This window comes from Nomascus leucogenys, chromosome 1a (assembly GCF_006542625.1).
Source record: "Nomascus leucogenys isolate Asia chromosome 1a, Asia_NLE_v1, whole genome shotgun sequence".
NCBI classification, from domain to species: Eukaryota; Metazoa; Chordata; class Mammalia; order Primates; family Hylobatidae; genus Nomascus; species Nomascus leucogenys.
The window spans coordinates 63,492,221-63,518,728 of record NC_044381.1 but is presented as its reverse complement, the minus strand read 5'-3'; the positions used below and the strand labels follow the sequence as shown (position 1 = coordinate 63,518,728).

Sequence of the window (26,508 nt, the reverse complement as noted above, 5' to 3'; positions counted from 1 at the left end):
CTATTTAATATAGTAAGTTTGGGGCACATAAAAGGATGAAAGAGTGAAAAACTAACATTCTTTGGTAATGATATGTTAGAGCAAACTTAAAGCTTATCCTAAGATTACAAAAGGATTATTTTTGCTAGATAATTTTTTTTCTTTAGCAAAGAAGACATACTTTGAGGATTCGTGAAAAATTCTATTCTCTGTAACTCATGTTTGTATTATACTTTATTAAAAATCATTTTATATAGTTTTCAATTTTTTACCATATCTTAAATTAGCAAAGTTAATATTCATAACATTCTCCTATTCACGTATGTGTTATTAGAATATTTTTGCTAGATCAAGAAGAGAATTTCTATTTTAGATGCAGACATTGTTTTGATTAGTCTGATGAGGAGTGAAAGAAAGTATAAGAAAAAATATTGTGACCCTTATAAAAGTTATAATGCAGGTGTAATTGTTAACATTTTTACTAAAATGCCAGTGTCAAAATAATACTTCAGAACTGGATTAGATTTGTCTCCTCTTGTCATTTGATTTTCTAATAGTAGCATATATCACCAAGTCAGATTAATAGCTGGCATATATTTCCATTTTAAATTACATTTGAATCTTTGAGATAAACAGATATATTCTGCATTTTTACCCTTTTCAGACTAACCTTTCACCTTTCTTGCCACCTTCCTACATTCACATCTTCCACGCAGTTTACTCACCTTTCTAGGTCTAGTTGAAATGCCGCTACCATCATACACAAGTGAGCAATATGCAAACTTAAAATTTTAGTCATATAAATGGTCATTTAGTAGTCTATTTCTATGATTTATTTTTAACAATTCCAATCTAGAATTGGAGAAGTGTACAAAGATTTACAGTAGTGTTTATGATAGCAAAATGATGGAGCAAAAAAAGAAAATTTATGAAGATGCTGATTGGTTAAATAAGTTACTTTATATCCTTATAATGGAATATTATGCCGCCCTTAAAATGTTGCTGTAGGTCTCTATTTACTAATATAAAAATAAATTTATGACATGTTAGTAAATCATAAAATAGGTTATGGAATAGGATGTATGGAAAAATTTTGTTTAAAAAATCATAAAGCAGAAAGCTGCCATCAACCACCAGATCATCACAGAGTGCTGTGTCTCCTATATCTACCTATCTCTATCTTGCTACTTTGATTGTGATATGACTGTGAAGTTCTTGAAGGACTTTGACAAATACTTTATTCACTGAACTCACAAACAGAGGGAACATCCCAAGAAACTGGAACCTGCAGAGCCAACAAGGTGTGTAAATCTTCCTTAAGGGCTGGGCACGATGGCTCACGCCTGTAATTCAGCACTTTGGGAGGCCGAGGTGGGCGGATCACCTAACATCAGGAGTTCAAGACTAGCCTGGCTAACATGGTGAAACCTCGTCTCTACTGAAAATATAAAAATTGGTCGGGCACAGTGGCTCATGCCTGTAATCAGCACTTTGAGAGACTGAGGGGGTGGATCACGAGGTCAGAAGATCGAGACCATCCTGGCCAACATGGTGAAACCCCATCTCTACTAAAAATACAAAAATTAGCTGGTCTTGGTGGCACGTGCCTGTAATCCCAGCTACTCGGAGGCTGAGGCAGGAGAATCGCTTGAGCCAAGGAGTTGGAGGTTGCAATGAGCTGAGATCACGCCGCTACAATCCAGCCTGGCGACAGAGCTAGACTCTGTCTCAAGAAAAAAAAAAAAAAGAAAATATAAAAATTAGCTGGGCATGGTGGCATGTGCCTGTAGTCCCAGCTACTTGGGAGGCTGAGGCTGGAGAATTGCTTGAACCCGGGAGGCAGAGGTTGCAGTTACCCAAGATTGCGCCACTGCACACCAGCCTGGGTGACAGGGTGAGACTCCATCTTATAAAAATAAATAAACAAATAAATAAATCTTCCTTAAGGATATCAGGGAAACCTCCAAACTGTGAATGTGTATTACACTTAGGAAAAAGTGTAAATAAGTCACTACTGGAACCACACAAACTGGCTGGTGACCCTACTTGTGTGACTTCCTTGAGTCTTCCTGAGCAAGTGAAATCCGTCAAAGAATTGAATTGCCATGTAAACCAGTTTATATACGCTGGAGGCTTTGGAATCTGACGTGGCAGAATATTTCTAACAAATACACCCTGGGGCCAGGCACGTTGGCTCATGCCTATAATTCTAGCATTTTGGGAGGCCAATGCAGGAGGACCACTTGAGTCCAAGAGTTTGATACCAGCCTAGGCAACATAGTGAGACCCTGTCTCTACAAAAATAAAAATTAGCTGGGCATGGTGGCATGCACCTGTACTCCTGGCAACTCAGGAGGCTGAGGTGAGAGGATTGCTTGAGCCTGGGAGGTCGAGGCTGTAGTGAGCCGTGATCACACCACTGCACTCAGCCTGGGCAACACAGAGTGAGACCCTGTCTCAAAAAAAAATAGAAAAAAAAACAATACAGTCTGGGAGAATGTGATCATGAGAGCTAAGTCCTAGACTGGCTTATCTATAACTATATATTTTTTTAAAAGATGACTTTCTGTGGTCATTTTGGGGTTACTTTTACCCTTTCTATAAGTTATTGCAAACATCCACATAAGTTTTCTTTTATTTGTATCATTTCTTACAGTAAAGTAATTTAGTACCTCCCGCCCCAAATTGTGAAACAATAGGCTCATTGTTTATAGCGTTTATGCCTGGATGATGGTTTTCATGTGGTTTTAACTTTTGTGTGTAACTGTTTTCTCATTTTTCTATACTGAATGATATTCTATAATTTAAAATAGCACTATTGGCCAACATTTATGTGACAAGCACTGTACTATTGTTTTAATTATATTATCTCTTAATCCACATTTAGTTCTATGAGGTATAAACTGTTTTATTATGTCCATCTTACAGATGAAAGTAGTGAAAGCTTTTGAGATTTAGGTAGTACTTGAGCAAGATCAAGCATATGATTTGAAAGGACATCTGTCTGACCTCAGAGCCCAAGCTCTTGGCTAGTTTGCTTTGTAATAGATTATAGTACATAAATACCTCCCCTTTTATTATCTTTTCAAGAAAACTGATTTCCATGTTTTGGAAATAATTGAATACCTCCCCTTTTATTATTTTCTCAAGAAAGCTGATTTCCATGTTTTGGAAATAATCGATCTCTAAAATTCCCTAGATAGTACTTTTTATATTTTTACGTTTCTCTTAATGGGAGTTTTACCATGCTCTACTTTCAACATAGTTATTCATCTGCAATAAATAACAGATTATGTACTTCCAGAAGTAGCTTTTTCCTTAACCTGTCTTAGTATCTTCTATAGCATTGAGCCTCACTTGCAGAATTGTCTAATTCATATTTTTACTTTATTTTACTTTTTAGAGACAGTTTCACTCTATCACCCAGGATGGAGTGCAGTGTCACCATCATACCTCACTATAACCTCAAACTCCTGGGCTTAAGCGATCTTCCCACTTCAGCCTCCCAGGTAGAGCCATCACACCTGGCTAATTTGTTATTGTTATTTTAGAGACAGGGTCTCACTTTGTTTCCTGGGCTGCTCTCAAACTTCTGGCTTCCAGTGTTATCCTCCCATCTTGGCCTCCCAAAGTGTTGGGGTTATCAGTGCTACCATGCCTGGCCCAGTTAATGTTTTTAAAATAGATCAGTAGGTCGGGCACAGTGGCTCATGCTTGTAATCCTAGCACATTGCAAGGCCAAGGCAAGCCAATCACTTGAGGTCAGGAGTTCGAGACCAGCCTGGCCAACATGATTAAACCCTGTCTCTACTAAAAATACAAAAATTAGCTGGGCATGGTGACAGTTGCCTGTAGTCCCAGCTACTCGGGAGGCTGAGGCACGGGAATTGCTTGAACCCGGGAGGCAGAGGTTGCAGTGAGCTGAGATCGTGCCATTGCCCTCCAGCCTCAGTGACAGAGAGAGACTCTGTCTCAAAAAAATAAAAAAGTAAAATAGATCAATAAGATTATGTTCTGATGTTGCAAACTTCAAGTTTCTCTTGAGGGCAGTAATAGTTACAAATAAGCCATAGCAAGGTTTTTTTTTTTCCATTAGTTTTATGAAGTTTAAAGTTCTTTGTGTTTTTGTGCCTATTAGTTATTCCATCTATGAAGTTCTCTTGAAGATTAAGAAAATATGAAAAGTGTGGGGAAAGATAAGAAATGTTTACACTCAAGTCACAATCTTAGACTGTTTGAAATATTTTCAATGAGTTGACTAGAAAGGAACTGAAGTTATTTCTTAGATATTATCAGAATCAATATGCACTGTTCAAATCTTGGCCTTTGTTTCTGGGTAATGGATTAGATGTTTTAAAATAACTCTTTGATACCAAGTTCTTTTTTTTATCTTCTCTTTTCTCAAGTATTACAATCTAAATCCAATTTTAATATAAACATGTTTTAATAATCAGTTGGGTTTCCTGAAATTCGACCTTTTTTTGTTTGTTCATTTAGATCAATATGAAAGATAATAAAAATGCCAAATATATTGAAAATCATATTCCATCAAATGACTTAAGAGCCTTTGTATTTGAAAGTCAAGAAGATATGGAGGTTTTCCTCAAAGAGGCAAGTACTAACCAACACAACACTTTGATTCACTTGACACTTATCTTTCAGCACTTGAAGTTTTAACTTCACTAGAGCAAAATGTGATAGCTAATTTTACCACCAGTTCACTCTCATGCAAAATCACTGTTTCGCTAATTTCTTTCCTCTTTATGGCATTGTGGGTCAGTTGATTTGCTTTATAAAAGGAAACCAGCCCATAATATTCCATCTGTAACATTTTGAAATTGTCATTTGAAATTAATGTGAAGAGTAAGTAATTCTATCATGTTTTAAGAAAACAAAACATAATGATGGACCTTTGGTCTTAGACATCCTTTTTTTGAAAATGTATTGGAATGAACTCAGTGTTACTTTGAAAGGAAAATCAGTACAATGTTGCTTATTAATATAAGTAAAACTTCTGTAAAAAGAATGAGAACCCTGTATCTGGCTAGAGAAAAGCCACTGACCAAGAATCTAAGCCACTGAAAGACAGTAAGGCTTAGTAGTTAAGAATGTATACTTTGTAGCTGAGCTGCCAGGATTTGAATTCTGGCATTGCTTCTAACTTGGGCAAGTTGCCTAAATGTTTTATGCTTCAGTTTTCTTGTCTATAAAATGAAGGGTAATGTTATCTACTTCAAAAGATTGTAAGGATTAAGTCAGTTAATAAATGTAAAGGTACTTACAGCAGTACTTATTAACTCATCATTGTTGTAATATATTCTTATATAACCTACATAACATGTAGTATAATATATTGTTAGCTATGTATGACATTCTTATATATATATATATATGGTTAGCTATATGTTGTATTGTCTAAGACTTCTTACTCCTTTTGCATGTCTTCTATTTCTTTAAAAGGCTTATAAAGAAAGGTTAGGTTTAGATTTTTTTTGTATGTCTTATTTAAAGAATTTTGTTAATTGGTCTAAGTGAGGAGAGGATTCTGAATCAGCTCAAGTGGTCCTCTGTTTCTCTGGTACACAAGTGCTTGGAAAGAATCTTGACCTTGCTTTGGCTTTTATTATATTGCCCTGCTTCTGGTTTGGGAGTTGGCAAGGTATGTGAACATAAAGGTGACAGGATAAAAAGGTTAGATGTATAAAATTATAAAATGGACTCCAAAAAGTTAAAAATTTGTGTATGTTAGAGCTGTTTAAGCCTAATCAGTGATTTATTGATCTGATGAAAGAGCTCAGTGGAGAAGTCAAGTTGCTTGGGTTGCATGTCTTTTAAGACATGATACATTGTAAAGGGCATGCAGTCAGGTGTAATTAAATGATTTCTATTTTGCAAATGACCAGCTTAGCCTGTTACTTTTCCTGGTGTCAAAAACTCATTCTGCCTCTGCACTAAGGATTTAAACCATATGTTGATGATACAATATAGATTCCTGATCATTTGACCTGTATTCTTTTTTCTTGTGTTGTAACAATTAATTTTTCATAGCTGCTCATCAGATAGAACCAGAACTTTGTCCTATGACTTTTTGTGTGTATATTTTAAATTGTGAAATTTATTCTATATAACCTTCTCCTGTAATTGTATCTACTAGAGTACCATTTCTCATCCTTCAGTAAATTACAAATCATCTTCACAATTTTTGCTATTTCTACATACTATTATGTGCAACATCATAATTTTTGCCAAACCTGAGCACTACCTATAGTATTTATTTCTTGTTTTTCTTTCAATCACCTCACTTTTTGTTACTCAAACAAAATCTTCTAAAAGGAAATACATCATTACAAAGTTAAAAACAAATACTGGACCAGGCATGGTGGTTCATGCCTCTAATCCCAGCACTTTAGGAGGCCAAGGCAGACAGATCACTTGAGGTCAGAAGTTCAAGACCAGCCTGGCCAATGTGGTGAAACCCTGTCTCTGCTATCAATACAAAAATTAACTGGGTGGGGTGGTGTGCACTATTTTTTCTCTTTGTAATTGTTTGTGTGGAGATACTTTGAGATTGCAGATATTCTTTCCTCATGAAACCCTACCTAGTAGGTTTAAGAGCCATTAATGATTCTAGCTCTGTCATTCCTTCTGTGTTTATTAGTTAGCATTCTACCTATAAGAAAGAGCTTTTTCTTCTCTTCCATGTATTTGTTTGTTGTATCAGTATAGATTCATAGAATTGTTTTGTGTATTTTAATTCATTACTTTTTTTTTTTTTTTTGAGACAGGGTTTTGCTCTTGTTGCCCAGGCTGGAGTGCGATGGCGCGCTTTTGGCTCACTGCAACCTCCGCTTCCCAGGTTCAAGCAATTCCTCTGCCTCAGCCTCTCGCATAGCTGGGATTACAGGCATCCACCACTGTGCCCGGCTAATTTTTGTATTTTTAGTAAAGACGGGGTTTCACCATGTTGGCCAGGCTGGTCTCGAACTCCTGACTTCAAGTGATCTGCCCGCCTTGGCCTCCCAAAGTGCTGGGATTACAGACGTGAACCACCACGCCCGGCCAATTCATTACTATTTTAATGCTCAGATTGCCCCATATTTGGCCAGTGAGACCTTTTCAGGTTGACTCCTCTGTCATTTTGATATGTTGCCATGGTATTTTGAGCACTTCTTTTTGCCATAGTAAGATGTTACAGGCACATCTTGAGTGTATCTTTTTGGGCCTTACAATCACTCCTTTAACCAAAACTCCTATTTTCTTTTAGACACCAAGCTCTGGATACTAGGTGTGTTCATTGCTGCTGGTATCTCATTGCTTCTAAGTCTAACATGCAAACCCCTATGTCTATATTTATTTCCATATTTATCTAGAGACCAGATAATATGTGCACCATGAATTCACACTACTACTTACAATTGCAGTCCAACTTTGGTGTACCTTCTAGTCTTTCTCCTTTGCATATTTATAATTCTCTTCTGTATTAGCGAAAGACATAGCTCCCCTTACCATCAGTATATTTAGTAATTTGTTGAAGCCTAGAATCCTCCAAAAATAGTTTAAGAATTACTAATCTGTGGCCAGGCACAGTGGCTCACGCTTGTAATCCCAGCACTTTGGGAGGCCAAGGCGGGCAGATCACGAGGTCAGGAGATCGAGACTACGGTGAAACCTTGTCTCTACTAAAAATACAAAAAATTAGCCGGGCGTGGTGGCGGGCGCCTGTAGTCCCAGCTACTCGGAGAGGCTGAGGCAGGAAAATGGCGTGAACCCAAGAGGCGGAGCTTGCAGTGAGCTGAGATTGCGCTACTGCACTCCAGCCTGGGCGACAGAAACTCTGTCTTTAAAAAAAAAAAACAAAAAAAAAAAGAATTACTAATCTGTGCTACCATGAAATTCCTCCATCCCACCATGCCTCTATTAAGGTCTCTCAACATTTTTTCTTTTTCATTGTATAATCTCTTGTTAAATGTGTATTTCACTGTCTAATTTTAAAATATATTTTTTACACTATCATAAATGGATTTCTAAAATGCATTTTCTAATTGTACATTGCTAGTACGTAGACATGCCGGTTTTTTTAAACATTGTCCTTATATCCTGTGACACTATTGAATTTACATTGAATTCTAGTACAGATATACAAGAGATATAACAGATTTATAAAGCAAATATTGCCATAAAGCAAGTCATACAAACTTTTTGGCTTCCCGGTATACATAAAAGTTAGGTTTATACTATTTATGTCTATTAAGTGTGAATAGCATTATGTCTAAAAAATGTACATACTTTAAAAACACTTTCTTGCTAAAAAATACTAACAATCATGTGAGCCTTCAGTGAGTTTAATCTTGTTGGTAGTGGAGGATTTTGCTTCCATATTGATAGCTGCTGACTGATCAAGGTGGTGGTTGCTGAAGGTTGGGGTGGCAGTGGCAATTTCTTAAATAAGACAATAATAAAGTTTACCACATTGATCAACTCTTCCTTTCACAAATGATTTCTCTGTAGCATATGATAGCATTTTACTCATAGCAGAATTTCTTTTTCCTTTTTTTTTTTTTTTTTCTTTGAGACAGGGTCTTCCTCTGTCTCACAGACGGAATGGCCTCCCAAAAGTGCTGGAATTATAGGCATGAGCCACCGCGCCCAGCCTAGAATTTCTTTCAAAATTGGAGTTGGTCCTTTCAAACCCTGCCTCTACTTTATCACCTAAATTTATGTCATATTCTAAATCATTTGTTGTAATCTCAACAGTGTTCCCAGCATCTTCACCAGGAGTAAAGAAACCATTTTCTTTGCTCATCCATAAGAAGCTACTCCTCCTCCATTCAAGTTTTATCATGAGATTGCAGCAATTCAGTTACATCTTTGGGCTCCACTTCTAGTTCTCTTGCTGTTGCCACCACATCTGCCATTACTTCTTCCACAGAAGTCTTGAACCTCTCAGAGTCATCCCTGAAGGCTGGAATTCTTTCAGACTTCTGTTATTGTTGAAATCTTGAGACCTCCTCCCATGAATCAAAAATGTTCTTAATGACATCTAGAATGATGAATCTTTTTTTTTTTTTTTTTTTTGGGGGGGCGGGGAGACACGGTCTTGCTCTGTCGCCCAGGCTGGAGTGCAATGGCACAATCTTGGCTCACTGCAACCTCCACCTCCTGGGTACAAGCAATTCTTGTGCCTCAGCCTCCTGAGTAGCTGGGATTACAGGTATGCGCCACCACACCCAGCTGATTTTTGCATTTTTTAGTAGAGATGGAGTTTCACCATGTTGGCCAGGCTGGTCTCAAACTCCTGACCTCTGGTGATCTGCCCACCTCAGCCTCCCAAAGTGCTGGGATTACAGGTGTGAGCCACCACACCTGGCTGATGAATCTTTTTTAGAAGGCTTTTTGTTTAATTTGCCCAGATCCATCAGAGGAGTCATTATCTGTGGCAGCCATACATAGCCTTATGAAATGTGTTTCTTAATAAGACTTGAAAGTCAAAATTACTCCTTGATCCATGGGCTGCAGATTGGATGTTGTGTTAGCAGGCATGAAAACAACATTAATTTGCATGTACATCTCCATCAGAGCTCTTGGGTGTCTAGGTACATTGTCAGTGAGCAGTAATATTTGGACAGGTGTCTTTTTTTTCTCAGGAGTGGGTCTCAACAGTGGGCTTAAAATACTCAGTAAACCATGCTGTAAATAGATGTGCTGTCATCCAGGCTTTGTTGTTCAACTTATAGAGCGTGGGCAGAGTAGATTTAGCATAATTGTAAAGGGCCCTAGGATTTTTTGGAATGGTTAAATAAACATTGGCTTCAACTTAAAAGTCAGTAGATACATTCATCCCTAACAAGAGTCAGCTTTCCTTTAAAGTTTTGAATCCAGTCATTGATTTCTTTTCTCTAGTTATAAAAGTCCTGGATGGCATTCCTTTCCAATAGAAGGCTGTTGGTTCTACGTTGAAAATCTGTCCTTTAGTGTAGCCACCTTCATCAGTGATCTTAGCTAGATCTTCTGGATAACTTGCTGCAGCTTCTACATCAGCATTTGCTGTTTCACCTTGCACTTTCGTGTTATGGAAATGGCTTCTTCCCTTAAACATCATGAACCAACCTCTGCTAGCTTCAAGCTTTTCTTCTCTCACCTCTTTCAGCCATCAAATAATTGAAAAGAGGGCTTGCTCTGGATTAGGATTTGGCATAAAGGGATGTTGTGGCTGCTTTGATCATCTAGTCAGACCACTAAAACTTTCTTCAGATCAGCAATAAGGCAATTTTGCTTTCTTATTTGTGCGTACACTGGAGTAGCACTTCTAATTTCCTTCAAGAGCATTCACATCTTGGCTAGCTTTCGCCTAGCTCAGCTTTTGTCTTGCCTTCCTCACTAAGCTTTATTTTTAGCTTTTGATTTAAAGTGAGAAACATGTGACTCTTCTTTTCACCTGAACACTTAGAGGCCATTGTAGGGTTATTAATTGTTCTGATTTCAGTATTGTCGTGTGTCAGGGAATAGGGAGACCCAAGGAGGGGGAGAGTGACTGGAGAACAGATGGCCAGTGGAGCAGTCAGAACATATACAGCATTTATCGATTAAGTTCACTATCTTACCTAGGTGTGGTATGTGGCACTCCAGTGACAATGGCAGTATCAAAGATCATAGATCACTGTAACATATACAACAATAATAAAAAAGTTGGGAGAATTACCAAAATATGACACAGAGACACAACGAGATGAGCACATGCTATTGGAAAAATGGCACTTTAGAATTTTTTTGATATAGGGTTGCTGCAAACTTTGAATGTGTTAAAAAAAATTGTTTTTAAACCAGTCAAATTTAGCAGTGGGGGGTTGTATACCAACTTCAATGACACTGTGTTAATAACTTCTGATTACCCACTACCGTTGGACCAGCCAAAAAAAAAAAAAAGTTTTTTAACGCAATATCTTTGAAGTCAGTAAAGCAAAGCACAATAAAATAAGGTATGCCTATAGTTGCTTTGTAGAGTCCATAGGACTTTCTATGTAGAAAGTCCTGTCTTTTGCAAATAGGTCGTTTTACTTTTTTTTTCCCAATCTTTTATTTCTTTCTTGTGCATTATTACATTTACTGGTACCTCCAGGCAATGTTGAAGAGAAATGATGTATTAGTCCATTTTCACACTGCTATAAAGAACTACCTTTATTAGCCGAGCATGGTGGCAGACACCTGTAATCCCAGCTGTGCAAGAGGCTGAGACAGGAGAATCACTTGAACCTGGGAGGCGGAGGTTGCAACGAGCTGGGATCGCGCCACTGCGCTCCAGCCTGGGTGACAGAGTGAGACACTATCTCAAAAAAAAAAAAAAAAAAAAAAAAACTTCCTGAGACTGGGTAATTTATAAACAAAACAGATTTAATTGACTCACAGTTCTGCATGTCTGAGGAGGCCTCAAGAAGCTTACAATCATGGCGGAAGGCGAAGAAGAAGTAAGGCACATCTTACATGGCAGCAGGAGAGAGAGAGTGGGCAGGGGACTGCAACAGACTTTTAAACCATCAGATTGTGTGAGAACTCACTATCACGAAACAGCATGGGGGAAACCACCCCCATGATCCACTCACCTCCCACCAGGTCCCTCCCTCAGCATGTGGGGATTGTACTTTGGAATGAGATTTGGGCGGGAACATAGAGCCAAACTATATGAAATGACAAGATTGGACACCCTTACTTGTTTCCAGCCTTAGGAGGAAAGCACTTAATGTTTCATCGTTAGGTATGAGGTTTGCTGTGGATTTTCCACAAATGCTCTTTATTAGGTTGAGGAAGTTCCCTTGTCTACCTATTTTACTGAGAATTTTTATTGTAAATGGATGTCAAGTTTTGTCAGATGGTTTCCTGCATCTACTAAGATAATCATATGGCTTTTGCACGTTATTCTGTTAATATGATAAGTTAGATCAGTTGATTTTTGACTGTTACATCAGTCTGGCATTCCTGGCATAAACTCCGCTTGGTCATGTATACTGTTCATACATTGCTGGATTCTGTTTACCAGTATTTTACAAAGGATTTTTGCTTTTGTATTCCTGAGGGATATTGGTTTATAGACTTCTTTGTAATGTTTTTGTCAAGAGTTTGGTATAAGAGTTATGTTGGTATCATAAAACGACTTGGGAAGTGTTTCATCCTTCTGTTTATTGCTTCTTTAACTGTTTTATCAAATTTATCAGTGAAAACATCTTAGTATAGACTTTTCTTCATTAGAATTTTTATAGCAAATTGAGTTTCTCTACTACATGTAAAGGCTATTTCAGCTTCTTTTTCATCTTGTTTTAAATTTGGCAAATTGTGTTTTTAAGGAATTCTTACAATTCATCTAAGTTATTAATGTTTTTGGCATGAAGTTTTTTGTGATATTATCTTTTTAATGTTTTAGGATCTTTCGTCAGTAAGCCCATCAGTGAATTTTTCATTTCAGATACTGCATATTTTTGTTCTAGAATTTTCATTTAATTCTCTTTATTCTGTCTGCTGAGATTCTCCACCCGTTGATAATGAACCATAGTTTTCTTGAACATGTATATATATATATATAATAGCTACGTTAAACTTCTTTGCTAATTCTAACATCTAGGCCTTTGTGGAATCAGTTCCTCTTAGTTGCTTTTTCTCTTGACTATGGTGGCATTTTATTCTTATGCATAGTAGTTAGTGGGTTTTTTTGTTTTTTTGTTTTTGTTTTTGTTTTGAGACGCAGTTTCGCTCTTGTCGCCCAGGCTGGAGTGCAATGGCGTGATCTTGGCTCACTGCAACCGTCGCCTCCTGGGTTCAAGCAATTCTCCTGCCTCAACCTCCCAAGTAGCTGAGATTACAGGCGCCCCACACCATACCCAGCTAATTTTTTTGTATTTTTAGTAGAGATGGGCTTTCACCATGTTGGTCAGGCTGGTCTTGAACTCCTGACCTCAGTTGATCCGCCTGTCTCAGCCTCTCAAAGTGCTGTGGTTACAGGTGTGAGCCACCGTGCCCGGCCAGTAATTTTTTATTATATTCTGGAATCGTGGGTAATAACGTAGAGACTGGATTCAATTATCAATTATCTTCTTCCAAAGAGACTAGAAGGCAGTTAACTTAGCTGGATTTAAACTCCAAACTCTGTCTCTCAAGCAATGGACAGCAACTGAAAATCTCCATTCAGTGGGGATTGTTGTTGTTGTTTTAGCCTTCCACTTGTTGCTTTCCTGCAATCCCCTGGAATTTTCCTGTGCACTCATAGTTCATGGGGCAGCCAAGGATTTAGATGGGCGTTTATATGCAGATTTTGAGGCTTCTCCCTTTGCAGCTCGCTTCTTCCAAGAATTTACCCTCTCAGTTTACAGTCATTCTAGTCACCCCAAACTCCATCCTTCCATCCTATGATCCCTCCAGCCAGAAAGACTGCAGCTTTCTACCAGAATTCTTTCCCCATTCCTGATGCTCCAGATTGGGGAATGCCCCCAAGCCACAAGCCACATAAACACAAATCTCACCTAGTGCTATTCTTTCAGATGTCAACTCCCTTCCAACTTCTTTATTTTGGCCATCTCCAGTGCCTCAAAATAATTGTTTTTAAAATTTTGGCCAGAGTTTACAATCATTGTTTGTAGAAAAGTTAGTCCAATACAAGATAATCTGCCAATAACGTAAGCATAACTATCTCCCTTCTGTATCATTTTGAAGTAATTCCCAGACATTCTATTTTACCTGAAAATATTTTGGTATGTATCTCTAAAAGAATTGGACTCTTCTTATAAAAACACATAACTACAGTATTATCACAGTAAAAAAATTTATACTAAGTAACATCTAATATGCTGTGTTCGAGTTTCTTATCCATCCCACAAATGCCAGTAGGAGTATGGTAACTAAATCATTTCAGTAGAGAATATATGGTAATTAAAATAATATTTTCTTTTCCCTATTCAGGTTCGTGACAATAAAAAATTAAGAGTAAATGCTGTTATTGCTCCCAAGAGTTCATATGCAGACAAAGCACCTTCAAGATCTTTGAATGAACTTAAGTAAGTCTTGAAAATATTATTAAGATTTATTTAAATATTGAATTATTCAACATTTATTGTTACATAAATAAGCTATTACAAGCTGTATTATTTCCTTTTAAGATCTCTCCTTAAGTCGAATATAAGGAAAAATTTAGGCACAGAACCATGATATAGTTAGCACACAGTGAGTGTGATGCGATGTGATGTTTCAAGTCTGCAGAACAATACTGAACTATTTAATAAAAGTTGCTGAAGTAGTTGGTTAGTTATTGGGAAAATGAAATGATAAATTATCACTTCATAATGCAGAAACAATTTCCAAAAGGACTAAATGTAAAAAAGTTTAATTATAAAATAATTATAAGTAAATATCTTAACTTGGAATATAAGTAAGCATTCTAAACATAATAGAAGAAATTTAAAAAGAGTAGTTTGTAATCATAAAAAGCTTAAGCTTTTCTGGTAAGTGAATAAGTCATATGTGATCCTAAAATATAAAAAAAAGAAAAAAGACTTGTCCTGTGTCATTGTTGAAATAATGTATGTTTTACATATTGTTTATTGGTGGCTTATCAACTCCCAGATATTTTTAACGATATTTTAAGAAGAAAAATCTAATCAGTACTTTTCCTTTCAGACAATATGGATTTTTCTCTTATTTGAGAGAATTATTTGATGCACCTGATCCTGTAATGAGTTACCTTTGCTGTCAGTATCATATTCATGAAGTTCCTGTAGGAACTGAAAAGACCAGAGAAAGAATTGAACGGGTAGGAAAGTAGTGAATTATGTACTGAATCATGTACCAAAAATGTAGTTTTGTTAAAACTTCTTAGCTAAAGGCAAGCAAAACGTGTCAGAATTTAAGTAAGTCTGTTGTTTTTAACCATGCAGAAATTATCTTTGTATTAATTATTTTCCATATGACATAAAACATTGACTGTTAACTAATACATTATGAGAGGAGTGATGTGGAATTAACTAGAATAAATACTTAATACATTTAGGGTAATTCAGTAGTTAAAACCTGAAAAGAGATACCTGGTACACTAACCTGATTCTGCCTTGCTTGGTAAACCTATGTTCAAACATTGTATTAATAGTTTAGTCTTTTAAATTCTTATATTTGAGATTATTTTTAAGACAAATTATACTTTAGAATGGTAGGCTGGGGTATAAAACTGTTTTTGGTCAGCCTTCCTTTTCTTAAAACTTGTACTTAAGATTATCTCAGATATGAATGACCACTCCTCTTAGGATTTGTTCGGCTAGTACATACAGCCACAGAAACTCCTAGTTTCTGTATTCTGCTAGTGCTGTTTGGAATTTTATTCTTTAAAGCAATCTCCGTGACTCCAAACCATATGCACTTTTATCACAGGCAGAAACAGAGAGGAAATCTCTCCTGGAACAGGTTTTTCCAGTATTAATACCAAGTTGCCGTATTACTGCTTATAAGCATCTGGTAACCAATTATAGACCTACCTGCTACTTATAATATTTATTAAAAAATATGTTTTACATTTCTAACCAGTATATAAATATTCCTAAGATGATTCATTTGGGGGCTTACTATACTTCATTAACAGAAGATAGAAAAATGAGAGCTCATTACCAACTCATTTTGCAAAAACAAGTTACTTATAGTAAGTTGCCTGCCTTTGATTAGAATTATATCATATTATGGTAATCATTTGTGAAAACCAAAAGTAGAAGTCTCTATGTGGGTATACTACTCTTTTTTCTTAATTCACTGAGGTTTAGAAAAGAGGACAAGACCATATGCATAGACCAAACCAATTTTTGTCAAAGCTTTCGGGGTAGGTAGGGCTCTCTCTGAAAGTAAGATTAGTGGGACTTCTTTACTAATGCGGAAAGACAATAGAAAGGTTGGTAAGGACTTTTTAAACTTCACTTTGGGGCAGAAAGGAGCAATTACTTCATTTGGAAATTTTTTTCTTTTTTGAACATTGCTTCAAGTTGAGTTATTTTCATGTACTTTACTTTTAACATTTTGTTTAAGTCACCTAGGGAGCTTTGACACTGCTGTTTGTACTAGAGAAATAGCTTTGGAATTCATATAATTTATATTAAAAGTGAAATTCTTTTCTTCCCATTTCTTTTTCAGGTGTTTTCATTAATCTTAAACTCTTTGGTGTTACATACTGTATTTTTTAAATTCTCAAACACATCAAATACCTTATTGTCCCAATGCCTAACTCAGTTCTATGTTGTATATAAATAATTTATGATGATATACTTTTCAGACATGTATGTACAAGAAAACCAAGTCAGAAAGTATTTCAAGTACCTAGTAAAGATTATCTTAGCTATCTTTCAGAAGATATAAACCTTTATTGAGGAAATTTACAACCTTTATATCCTCAATCCTTCTGTTTGAGACAAGAATGGCTAGATAATGGCAATAATGGCTGTATCTCTTCCTCAGAATAAAAATATATTCTTTATGTTTTCCTTTATTATTAACTCTTAACATTTTAGGTTCTCTAACAGTATACCCTATTTACGGAATTGTTCTCTCATTAATTTCTAAGATTCTCCCTTTGGTTAAATTGTCTGCTGACTTCTTTAGCTTGAGATGTCACTTTTATGGGAAGTACTCTTCCTTCTCTAACTCTGTCAGTTCAAATCCAGTTTAAAACTCATTTTTGGGAAACTTGGATAGGCTAAAGTCATCCAGTCTATCCCTTTTTTTCAGATTAGTCAGGATTTAGGATTTATGCCCTGTTCACCTAGTGTGCTTAAATATGTCTTCTTCACTTAGACTATAAACTTCTGGAAGGAAACAAGCTACAGTAGTGTTACAATAGTATCTGAAGGTTTTTAGAGATTGGAAACAACCTCTAAAAATGCTCTGCATTGCAGCAGCCTACTCTATAAATCTACAGAAATAGATCAAATAATGGTATGGTTATGGTATTTATAATATATTTTAGTTTATGAAATCCATGTATAAATTCTTGAGAGAAAAGTTCTAAAACAAAATTAAAAAATAAGAAAAGGCTTTGAAATCTATGAAAAATGTTTCATTTGATTGTTCTTCCCAAATATACAGGAACTAAATATAAGATTATATATCTTTGAACAGTATAACTGAGAGGAGGGGAGAGTAAATGACTTACCCAAGATAACATAGTTCAATGTACTGAGCACCCTTCTCTCCTGGTATCTCTTCTTTAGATGTAACAAAGCTCCAAAACTACTTGGGAGAGTCATATAGTAGTGTAGAAGTACAGCTGACTTTGCTAGTTGTATGGGCCACCTTTTTTGAAATTTTGTTGGATAGGTTAAAAAAAAATTGCTAGACACAGTAGCTCACACCTGTAATCCCAGCACTTTGGAAGACCCAAGTGGGAGAATCTCAGAGGCAAGAATTCGAGACCAGCGTGCCAATAGGAAGCATGGAAAGACTCCAACTCTCCAAAATTTTTTTTTAATTAACCAGGAGTGGTGGCACATGCCTGTAGTCCCAGCTACTCAGGAGGCTGAAGTGGGAGGATCACTTGAGCCTGGGAGGTTGAGGGTGGAGTAAGCTGAGTTCGTGCCACTGCATTCCAGCCTGGGTAACAGAGCGAGACCCTGTCTCAAAAAAAAAAAAAAAAATGTATATCTGGTATATTTTGATCTCCCAAAATTCGCTTGGTCTGTATTTCTAATTATTTAGTACTTTAAAACATATAATTTATATTAGATGTGCACTAATCATTGTTTTACATTATAGGTAATACAAGAAACCCGATTAAAACAGATTTATACAGCAGAAGAAAAGTATGTGGTGAAAACTTCTTTTTATTCAAACAAAGTTATTTCTAGTAACACATCTCTAAAAGTAGCGCAGTTTCTCACTGTCACTGTGGACCTAGAGCAGAGAAGACACTTAGAAGAACAGCTAAAGGTTGGTTAATTTGATCTGAACGTTAGAAAAGAATATTAACTGGATTTTTAATACTTTCACTGGAACAGTTTTTTAAATATGTTAACAATTTTTAAATATTTTATAGGAAATTCATAGAAAATTGCAAGCAGTGGATTCAGGGTTGACTGCCTTACGTGAAACAAGCAAACATCTGGAGCACAAAGACAATGAACTTAGACAAAAGAAGAAGGAGCTTCTTGAGAGAAAAACCAAGAAAAGGCAACTGGAACAAAAAATCAGTTCCAAACTAGGAAGGTATCTTTTAGCCTATTCAGCGGGGAGAGCACAAATTACTATATGGGAGAATATTAATTATACACTGTAATAACAACACCATTTCCACAAGCACACTTTGTAGTAATTTCTCTTTAATCTTTAATCTTACTACATAAAACACAATTTTATTCCATAGGGCAAAAGGAGCTGATTCTTGAGTGTTGCAAGTTCTTCTGTTCTTCCAGTCTCTGGACTCCTTTATATGCTTAAAAATTAATGAGGACCTTGAAGAGGTTTTGTTTACATGGATTGTATTTATTGATATTTACGATATTAGAAATTAAAACTGAGAATGTTTAAAATATTCATTAATTTATTTTATTTTTTTTTTAGGTAGAGATGGGGCAGTAATTTATTTTAGAAATAACAAACCCATTATATGTTAACATAAAAATGAACTAAAAGATAGCTATTTTCCAGACAAAATACATTTAGTGAGAAGAGTGGTGGTGTTTTACATTTTTGCAGATTTCTTTAGTTGAAGTCAGTAGGTTTTTCCCTACTTAATTCTGTATATTGAGTTTGTGGTGAGATGTTTGAGTTGAAGTATATGAAGGAAATCCGGCTTCCCATAAATATGCAGTTGGAAAAGGAGGAGTATTTTAGACTTTTCAGATAATTGTGGATATTATTCTTTAATACTACATCAAAACTTGCCAAAGTGTAGTTTATTAAAGTTTAATTGCAGTGTGGAATCTGAAACTGTATCAGTGAGCTTGTGTACTCTGCTACATTAAAATCCATTGCACTTTAGATGGCGCTTTTACTCATGAATGATTTAGTTATAGCATGCATTGGTCATTGGGAAAATACTGGTTCATCAAGTCACATAGATATTTCAAATGTTGACATATTTTATTATGTAATATTTTTAAAAAATCACACTGATCACTGATTCCATCAGAAAAGCTGTTAAGAATTGGGAAGTTGTCAAGCTTGCCGGTGGATACAGATTTTCTAAAATTCTAATTTTCATTTGAAAGTTTGAACTTTATCATTGGCAGCAAATATTGTCAGTTATTTTCCTTGAAATGACAAGCTCACTTTATTCCTGTTTGGAAAAAGAAAAATGACCAAATAGCCAAGTCCAAATAATTATAGTTTGTCATTTTTTAAAATAAAAATGATATTCCATGAAAAAAATGTCTAGTATAACTCCAAACTTAAACAGTCACACAAGTGCTTTTCCTTGAAACAACATTTATACTTTTGAATATACTACAAATGTTTAATAAGCACAGCCTGCCCTCCATATTCGTGGGTTCCACATCCATGGATTCAACCAACCACAGATCAAAAATATTCAAGAGGCCTGGTGGAGTGTCTCATACTTGCAACCCCAACACTTTGTGAGGCCAAGGCGGAAGGATCACTTGAGTCCAGGAGTTTGAGACCAGCCTGGGCAACATGGCAAGACCTCATCTCTTTAGGCAGGGCAGGGAGGAGGGAAGAAAGAAAAATATTCAGGGGGACAAAAATGGATGGTTATGTCTGTATGGACCACATACAGACTTTTTTCTTGTAATTATTCCTTCAGCAATACAATATGACAACTGTTTACATATTATTTATGTTGTGTTAGGTATTATAACTAATCTATGGATAATATAAAATATATGGGAGGATGTACATAGGCCATATGCAAATACTACATCATTTTATATAAGGTACTTAAGGATCTGTGGATTTTGGAATCCTTGGGGAGTCCTGAAACCAGTCCCTGATGGATACTGGGGGACAACTATATTATGTACTTCCTATGTCATGACATTGAATATTAAAAATATGTATACTTAAGATTTTGAGGTTTAATAAAATTTACGAATTTTACTGCTTCGTTAAGGATATTCTTAAGGGAATTTGGCGTTTTTAAAAATTTCAATTGCATGGCAGTGAAGAATCTAAGGACTAGTATACTTTGGTGCACTAGTTTTGGTACACTACCTTGATTTATTCTAAAGCACTAGCATTTTTACTTTCCATTGCTTTTACACCATCACTGCAAATGACAGCATGGTGAGAAAGGTAAATGATGTCCTGTTATTACCATGAAACTAGTTTTTAACTTACAGACTCCTCAAATAGTTTCAGGTATCCCCAGGAGTCTGTGGACCAGACTTTGAGAACGACTGCCCTACATGATTATCCAAAACAGTATGTCCCTTGAGTTCTAAATGGTAGGAGAGGGGAGGGGAAGGTTTAGGCAGAAAAATTGTCAAACTAGGCTGTTTTCTCTCTAGTTCTGAAAGAGAGTAATAGGGAAGGAGGAGGTTATATTGAGTTTTACAGAATAGATTGGGCACCTGAGGGTTTATCTCACTCATTTAGTTGCAGTCTTCCTTGTGACAATTAGAATTATGTCTGCTTGGCCTTAATGGGTTATATATTCCACAGAATTCTGTACAAAATGTAAATATAATATTGTCAAATGTCTTTTTTTTTTTTTTTTTTTTTTTTTTTTTTTTTTTGAGACAGGGTCTTGCTCTGTTACCCAGGCTGGAGTGCAGTGGCATGATCACAGCTCATTGCAGCTTTGAACTCTTGGGCTCAAGCGATCCTCATGCCTCAGCCTCCTGAGTAGCTGGGACCACAGGTGTGCACCACTATGCCCAACTTATTTGTAGAGATGGGGTCTTGCTATATTGCTGGGGCTGGTCTTGAACACCAGACCTCAATCAGTCCTCCTGCCTCGGCCTCCCAAAGTGCTAGGATTACAGGCATGAGCCACCACACACAGCCAAAAGTCTTTTCTAAACAGAAAACTACTGACTTATTGTGAAAATCCAGTCACCCATTCTCAGAACGATGGTGACTTTTATTTTGAATTTAGATCTTTTGTAGAAACCAGAATATATAAGGTAGGATAACAGCTATTAGGGTATCAAGTCTGGGGAAAAGGCACACAGTTTACAGTTTCAAGGTTTTTTCCGTATCCTACTATAACACAGCCCACAGCTTTTTGTTGTTGTTGTTCTGACTTCTTGTCTATAGACTAAAGATAGATATTAGTGACATAATCTTTAATAATAAGTAACAGCTTATTGTCTTGAATAAGGTATGTTTACCTTGACTTAATATAGTTTGTATTCCTAAACACATTTATAAATTGAGTCATATTTGAAATGTATTAGGAAGATTTGTTCTTTGTTGTTTATGTTTTTTTAAAGCAAACAATTGTCCATTAACTTCTATTTTTAAAATTGGTAATGTGCCTTGGTTGTTTAAAGCAAGATATATCTATTTAGTCTAGCTTCCTAGAATTTGTTTCAACTTTAAACCTTTTTTTTAAACTTTTAACCCTTTCCTTCATTCCTATTCAACCTTCTGCAAAATGCTCGACCTTTATTGTGCAATTGCTGTATTGAACCCATTGTCTAAAACTAAACTTTCTCCTCATAAAGTAATGTTGATTTTTCACAGTGAGATGACTTTTCATATGTGTTACTAGCCTACTATCTCCTACTTCTGTTCACTTTGGACTACTGCAGTGGTGACCTAGTTAGTGGTCTCTGCCTGACTAGTCACTTCTGTATTTAATTCATCCAAAAGACTGTTGCAATATTTGTTTTCTTTGCATGTTCCTACCCCATTCAAGAATATTGATTACGAGGCCAGGCGCGGTGGCTCACGCCTGTAATCCCAGCACTTTGGGAGGCCGAGGTGGGTGGATCACTTGAGGTCAGGAGTTTGAGACCAGCCTGGCCAACGTGGTAAAACCGTGTCTCTACCAAAAATACAAAAATTATCCAGGCATGGTGGTGGACGCCTGTAATCCCAGCTACTTGGGAGGCTGAGGCAGGAGAATTGCTTGAGCTGGGAAGCAGAAGTTGCAGTGAGCTGAGATTGTGCTGCTGCACTCCAGCCTAGGCAAAAGAATAAGACTCCTATCTCAAAAAAAAAAAAAAATACGACTTTCTACAGTTACTACATGAAATTTAATTAAACACTACTCTCCTTTAGGCAAGCTTTTATGATTATTCAAAATGTTGTTTCGCTCTACCTGTTCCAACTTATCTCCTTCCCCTCCCCAACATACCCTTCCTTGTACTATTCTGGCCACTCTCTACCGCACCCGCTGAATTTGTTTATTGTTGCTTCCGTCCTTTGTTCTTTTCTTTTGGAGGCAACATGGTGTAGTGGAAAGAACATGGACTTTGGTACCAAACACATCTTAACACTTAATATCTGTGATTTTAGGCAATTTACTTCACTTACCTGAGCCTTAGTTTCTTCATCTTTAAAATTGAGAACATACTATTAACTTTTAGGATTATTGTGTTGTGTTTTTCTGTTTCCGTTTTTTAGCTATTAACTCTGCCCAGTTAAGCTCTTTAAGGGAAGCAGCTGTTTTATAAACAATATTAATAGCAACAGAAACAACTTATATTGATTGATCGGTTATGGGCCAGGCACTGTATTTAGTGTGTTACATGTGTTACCCCCGCTCCATACATAAGGAAACAATGTATTACCTTTTTTAAGCTTCACCACAGCTCTATGAAGTACTGTTATTGTCTATAATTTATAGATGAGGAAACTGAGGCTCAGAAGAGTTAACTTGTCCAGAGTTAAACTGCTCATTAGTGAATGGCAAAGAGGAAACAAAGCCATTTTTCTGATTCCAGATCCTAAACTATTAACACAAGCATCACCTGGACTATGCTGGGGCACATAATATATCTCAACAAATATTTTTTAATCCTGACTGATCACACAAAATGATTGTTTAATCTAGGAGCTAGCAGTTTATATATCTGAAAAGTATTGCTAAATATATATATCCCAGAAAACTGGGGGGGACCTAAGAATTTGGGCTCAATTCTTGTGTTTAACCCTGATTTCTTCATCATTATATGTGTCATACAGTTTAAAGCTGATGGAACAGGATACTTGCAACCTTGAAGAGGAAGAGCGAAAAGCAAGTACCAAAATCAAAGAAATAAATGTTCAAAAAGCAAAACTTGTTACCGAATTAACAAACCTAATAAAGGTAAGGTATTGTTTTAATTTTAGTCATTTTTTAAAGAAAATAGCGGGTAGATAAGATAGTAAAATCTTTAGAGGGAGGGAAGGTTTTGATTAAGGTTTTTGACATTTTAGTTATATAAGCAAGAGATCTTTATCATCAGTTTCAGCTTGCTTAGTTGCTTGACATTTTCTTTAGAGGTAATAAATAGGATAAAAGCACTCATTAAGCTAAATGTGTGTATTCCAGATGACTCTTAAAGGAAAACACTTTCTAAAAAATTGTTACAAGAACTGTTTGAGAGAGATGTCAGGCACAATAGGAAAATCATTTTTTCATGGTTTATAATTTTGTTTTAAAAAACTATACATTTTTTAGTTCTAAAACATAGGTAACATAAAAATTAACTCTTAGGGGTTTTTGTTCCTAGATTTGTACTTCTTTGCATATACAAAAAGTAGATTTAATTCTTCAAAATACTACAGTGATCTCCGAGAAGAACAAGTTGGAATCAGATTATATGGCCGCATCTTCACAACTCCGTCTTACAGAGGTAAAATTTTTGCCTTTACTTTTTATTTTGAGGTTCTAACCTCAGACTGGTTTGAAAATATATATCATGTGTCATCACTAGCAATATATAGTTTGTTGTTTTATGCTATTTAACTTACAGATTTAATGCATCATGTTGATGAGGAAGCAATACTTAAAATACTTAAGACTGGTTGAGTAACTTCAGCAATTTAATCTTTTGTTAATATCTGACTGTGAAATGTTAAACACAGAAATACTAGGTGGAGGGGAGAACATGTGATACACCATATTAACTTAAAACCTGAAGGAGAGCTGACAATAAGATGGTAGTGACAGTGGCATAGTTGTTGAATCTCCAAAATCCCTTCCCAAAAATAGAAGAGCAGCTACAATAATATAACAACAAACCTATGGACAACACGTATAACAAAGCTAAGTTTCAAGATATCCATATGGGCATACTGCAGTACTATTCTGACGCTAACCATCCTGAGTCACTGTCAAACTGTATACCATAGGGGCTCGGTTCCCAAAAAGACCACCTTTACTTCAGACACTGTCTTCAAGTTTAGGGGTCTCCAGGTCACTTGTATTTCTGACCAACTAGCTACACATTCAAGAATTCCTATGACCCCCACTCAGGTTCAATAATTTGATAAAACAACTCAGAATTCGAGAAAACACTATTCTTAATGATTATAATTTTATTATAAAAGATACAATCAGGGCTAGCAAAATTAAGAGACACAGGGCAACCAACTTCTTGGAGGGTCCTAAACTCAAAAGTTTCTTTACTCTTTTCTTGTGCAATTAGGGTACATCACCCTCCTCACACATCTCCTGGTTCACCAACCAGTAGGCTCTACCAAGCTTCAGTACTCAGGTTTCTTATTGGGGTTTCATTATATAGACATGGTTGATTGAATCGTTGGCCATGTGGTTGAGCTTGATCATCAGCCCTCTTCCTTGGAGTTTGGGAAGTTGGACTGAAATCATGTGGCTCAAATACATGTATATTGCTCAAATCATACAGTTGATCTTTGTGGCATTTTCTACCCCCATCCTGAGTCATATTCTTAGCATTAACTCAGGAGTGATCTAAGGGGCTCATGAGTAATACAGACTTTCCTATTGCTCAATTCCAAGAACTTTAGAGGAACCAGCAACAAAGCCCAGTCAAATTCTTTATTTTATAACACCTGTGAACTCCAGAATACAAGTGGGTAAAATAAATCAGCAGCAGCATCAAGACTAGCATGGTATCAGCAAGGGAGGGCTCAGAGAATCCAAGTATCAGACTGCCAGCATCCTGATCATCTCTAAAGGTCTCGTTAGTTGTAGAACGCTTAGAGATCAATTTGAGAGCAGCTAAAACTGGGAGGCAACTTTATAGACTTCAGAAAGGTTAGATAGTGCTGGGGTGATCTAGCCCTGTGAACTCTCTAACTGAAACTCCTTTGCAGAACAAAACTTCTTACTGAAGAGAACTAGAGCTACATGATAAAGGAGATCATAAAATATATATTCTATGGTTATAAGTGTGACAATGTAACTAAAGCATATTTCTCTGAAAATGCAAGAAGGGAAATAATGCAAGTAAAATAGAATATATTTACTGATTGTCCTATAGGTATTTTCAGGAAATAAAAAGTTATTACTTCAAATTAGAGGTTTTGGGAGAGGAAAATAAGGGAGATATAATCAAAATTATTTATAGTAGGGAGCCAATAGATAGTATCCCCCAAAACTATTAAGGACATAAGGATATTATATAAGATATTTGCATAATAATAAACTTTAGAATAAAAATAAAAGCCTTCCTAAATACCAAAAAGATATACAAAAACAAGAGACTGGCAGGGCAAGAAAATCACATAACTAAAGACTAGATATTTTATTTACAGATATAAGAGACATAAAAACAAATATGACATAAAACAGTGGCAGAGCTAAGGCCAAACATCAGTCATATTATTAAATGCAAATGGATATAATTCACCTATTAAAATATTTTTTGGAAGTAAATTCCAACACTGTGCAGAATGTGAAAGGTACATCTGAAAGAAAGAGATTGAGAAAGCTTTAAAATAAAAGGATGGATGGCTGCAAGGGATCTTTTTGGGTGATGGAAATGTAAAATTGGACTGTGGTGATGTTTACATAGCTATGTAAATTTACTAACAGTCATTGAATTGTACACTTCAAATGAGCGAATTTGAAAACTTAAGTAAATGGATGAGCAAAGGTGTACCAGGCAAATGGAAATACAAATTTTAAAAAGCTTAAATATCTCAATATGCTGCTATGCAGTGATATATATATTCTTAGGTCTAAAAAAGAAAGGAGAGAAAACTTTCTAGTATGTTATTATCAAAGAAAGGATCAGGGAAAGTGATTACTATGCCTTTATGTTGGCTTATTTAAAAATTACAATGATAAACCAGAATCTTTTTTTTTTTTTTTTTTTTAAACTGGGGGTAGGAAAAGACAAGGTTAAAAGCTACACTCATCTAAATAGATCTTATATTTTTTCCACTTTGGAACCATCTGCCAGCAAAACTAAATGAAATTTTCCAAAAAGACAAGCTTAGTAAAAGCACAATGAAACAAATGCATCTAACTTTGTTTTGAGTTAGCAACATAGCCTAACAGAGAAAAATTATTCCAAATGACTATAAAACACTGTAATGATTCTAAGGGCAAAAAAAAATTGCAAAAAAAAATCATGTACTGTTTTCAGTAATCATAATGTTAATATTTGTAATGTTATTCTGAAAATATTATAGAGTAAAGCAAAT

General features: G+C 35.9%; 1 protein-coding gene across 3 annotated transcripts in view; it reads left to right on the top strand.

The window, feature by feature from the left end:
- SMC5 (structural maintenance of chromosomes 5) overlaps positions 1–26,508 on the top strand; it is a 99,720-nt gene that overhangs the window by 43,811 nt on the left and 29,401 nt on the right. For all 3 annotated transcript variants that reach the window (XM_030810027.1, XM_030810029.1, XM_030810031.1), the window contains 7 exons: positions 4,477–4,590; positions 13,921–14,015; positions 14,635–14,767; positions 17,740–17,913; positions 18,020–18,189; positions 23,077–23,200; positions 23,607–23,729. In XM_030810027.1, coding sequence (XP_030665887.1) covers positions 4,477–4,590; positions 13,921–14,015; positions 14,635–14,767; positions 17,740–17,913; positions 18,020–18,189; positions 23,077–23,200; positions 23,607–23,729 — 933 coding nt within the window. The remainder of the gene's footprint in view (positions 1–4,476; positions 4,591–13,920; positions 14,016–14,634; positions 14,768–17,739; positions 17,914–18,019; positions 18,190–23,076; positions 23,201–23,606; positions 23,730–26,508) is intronic.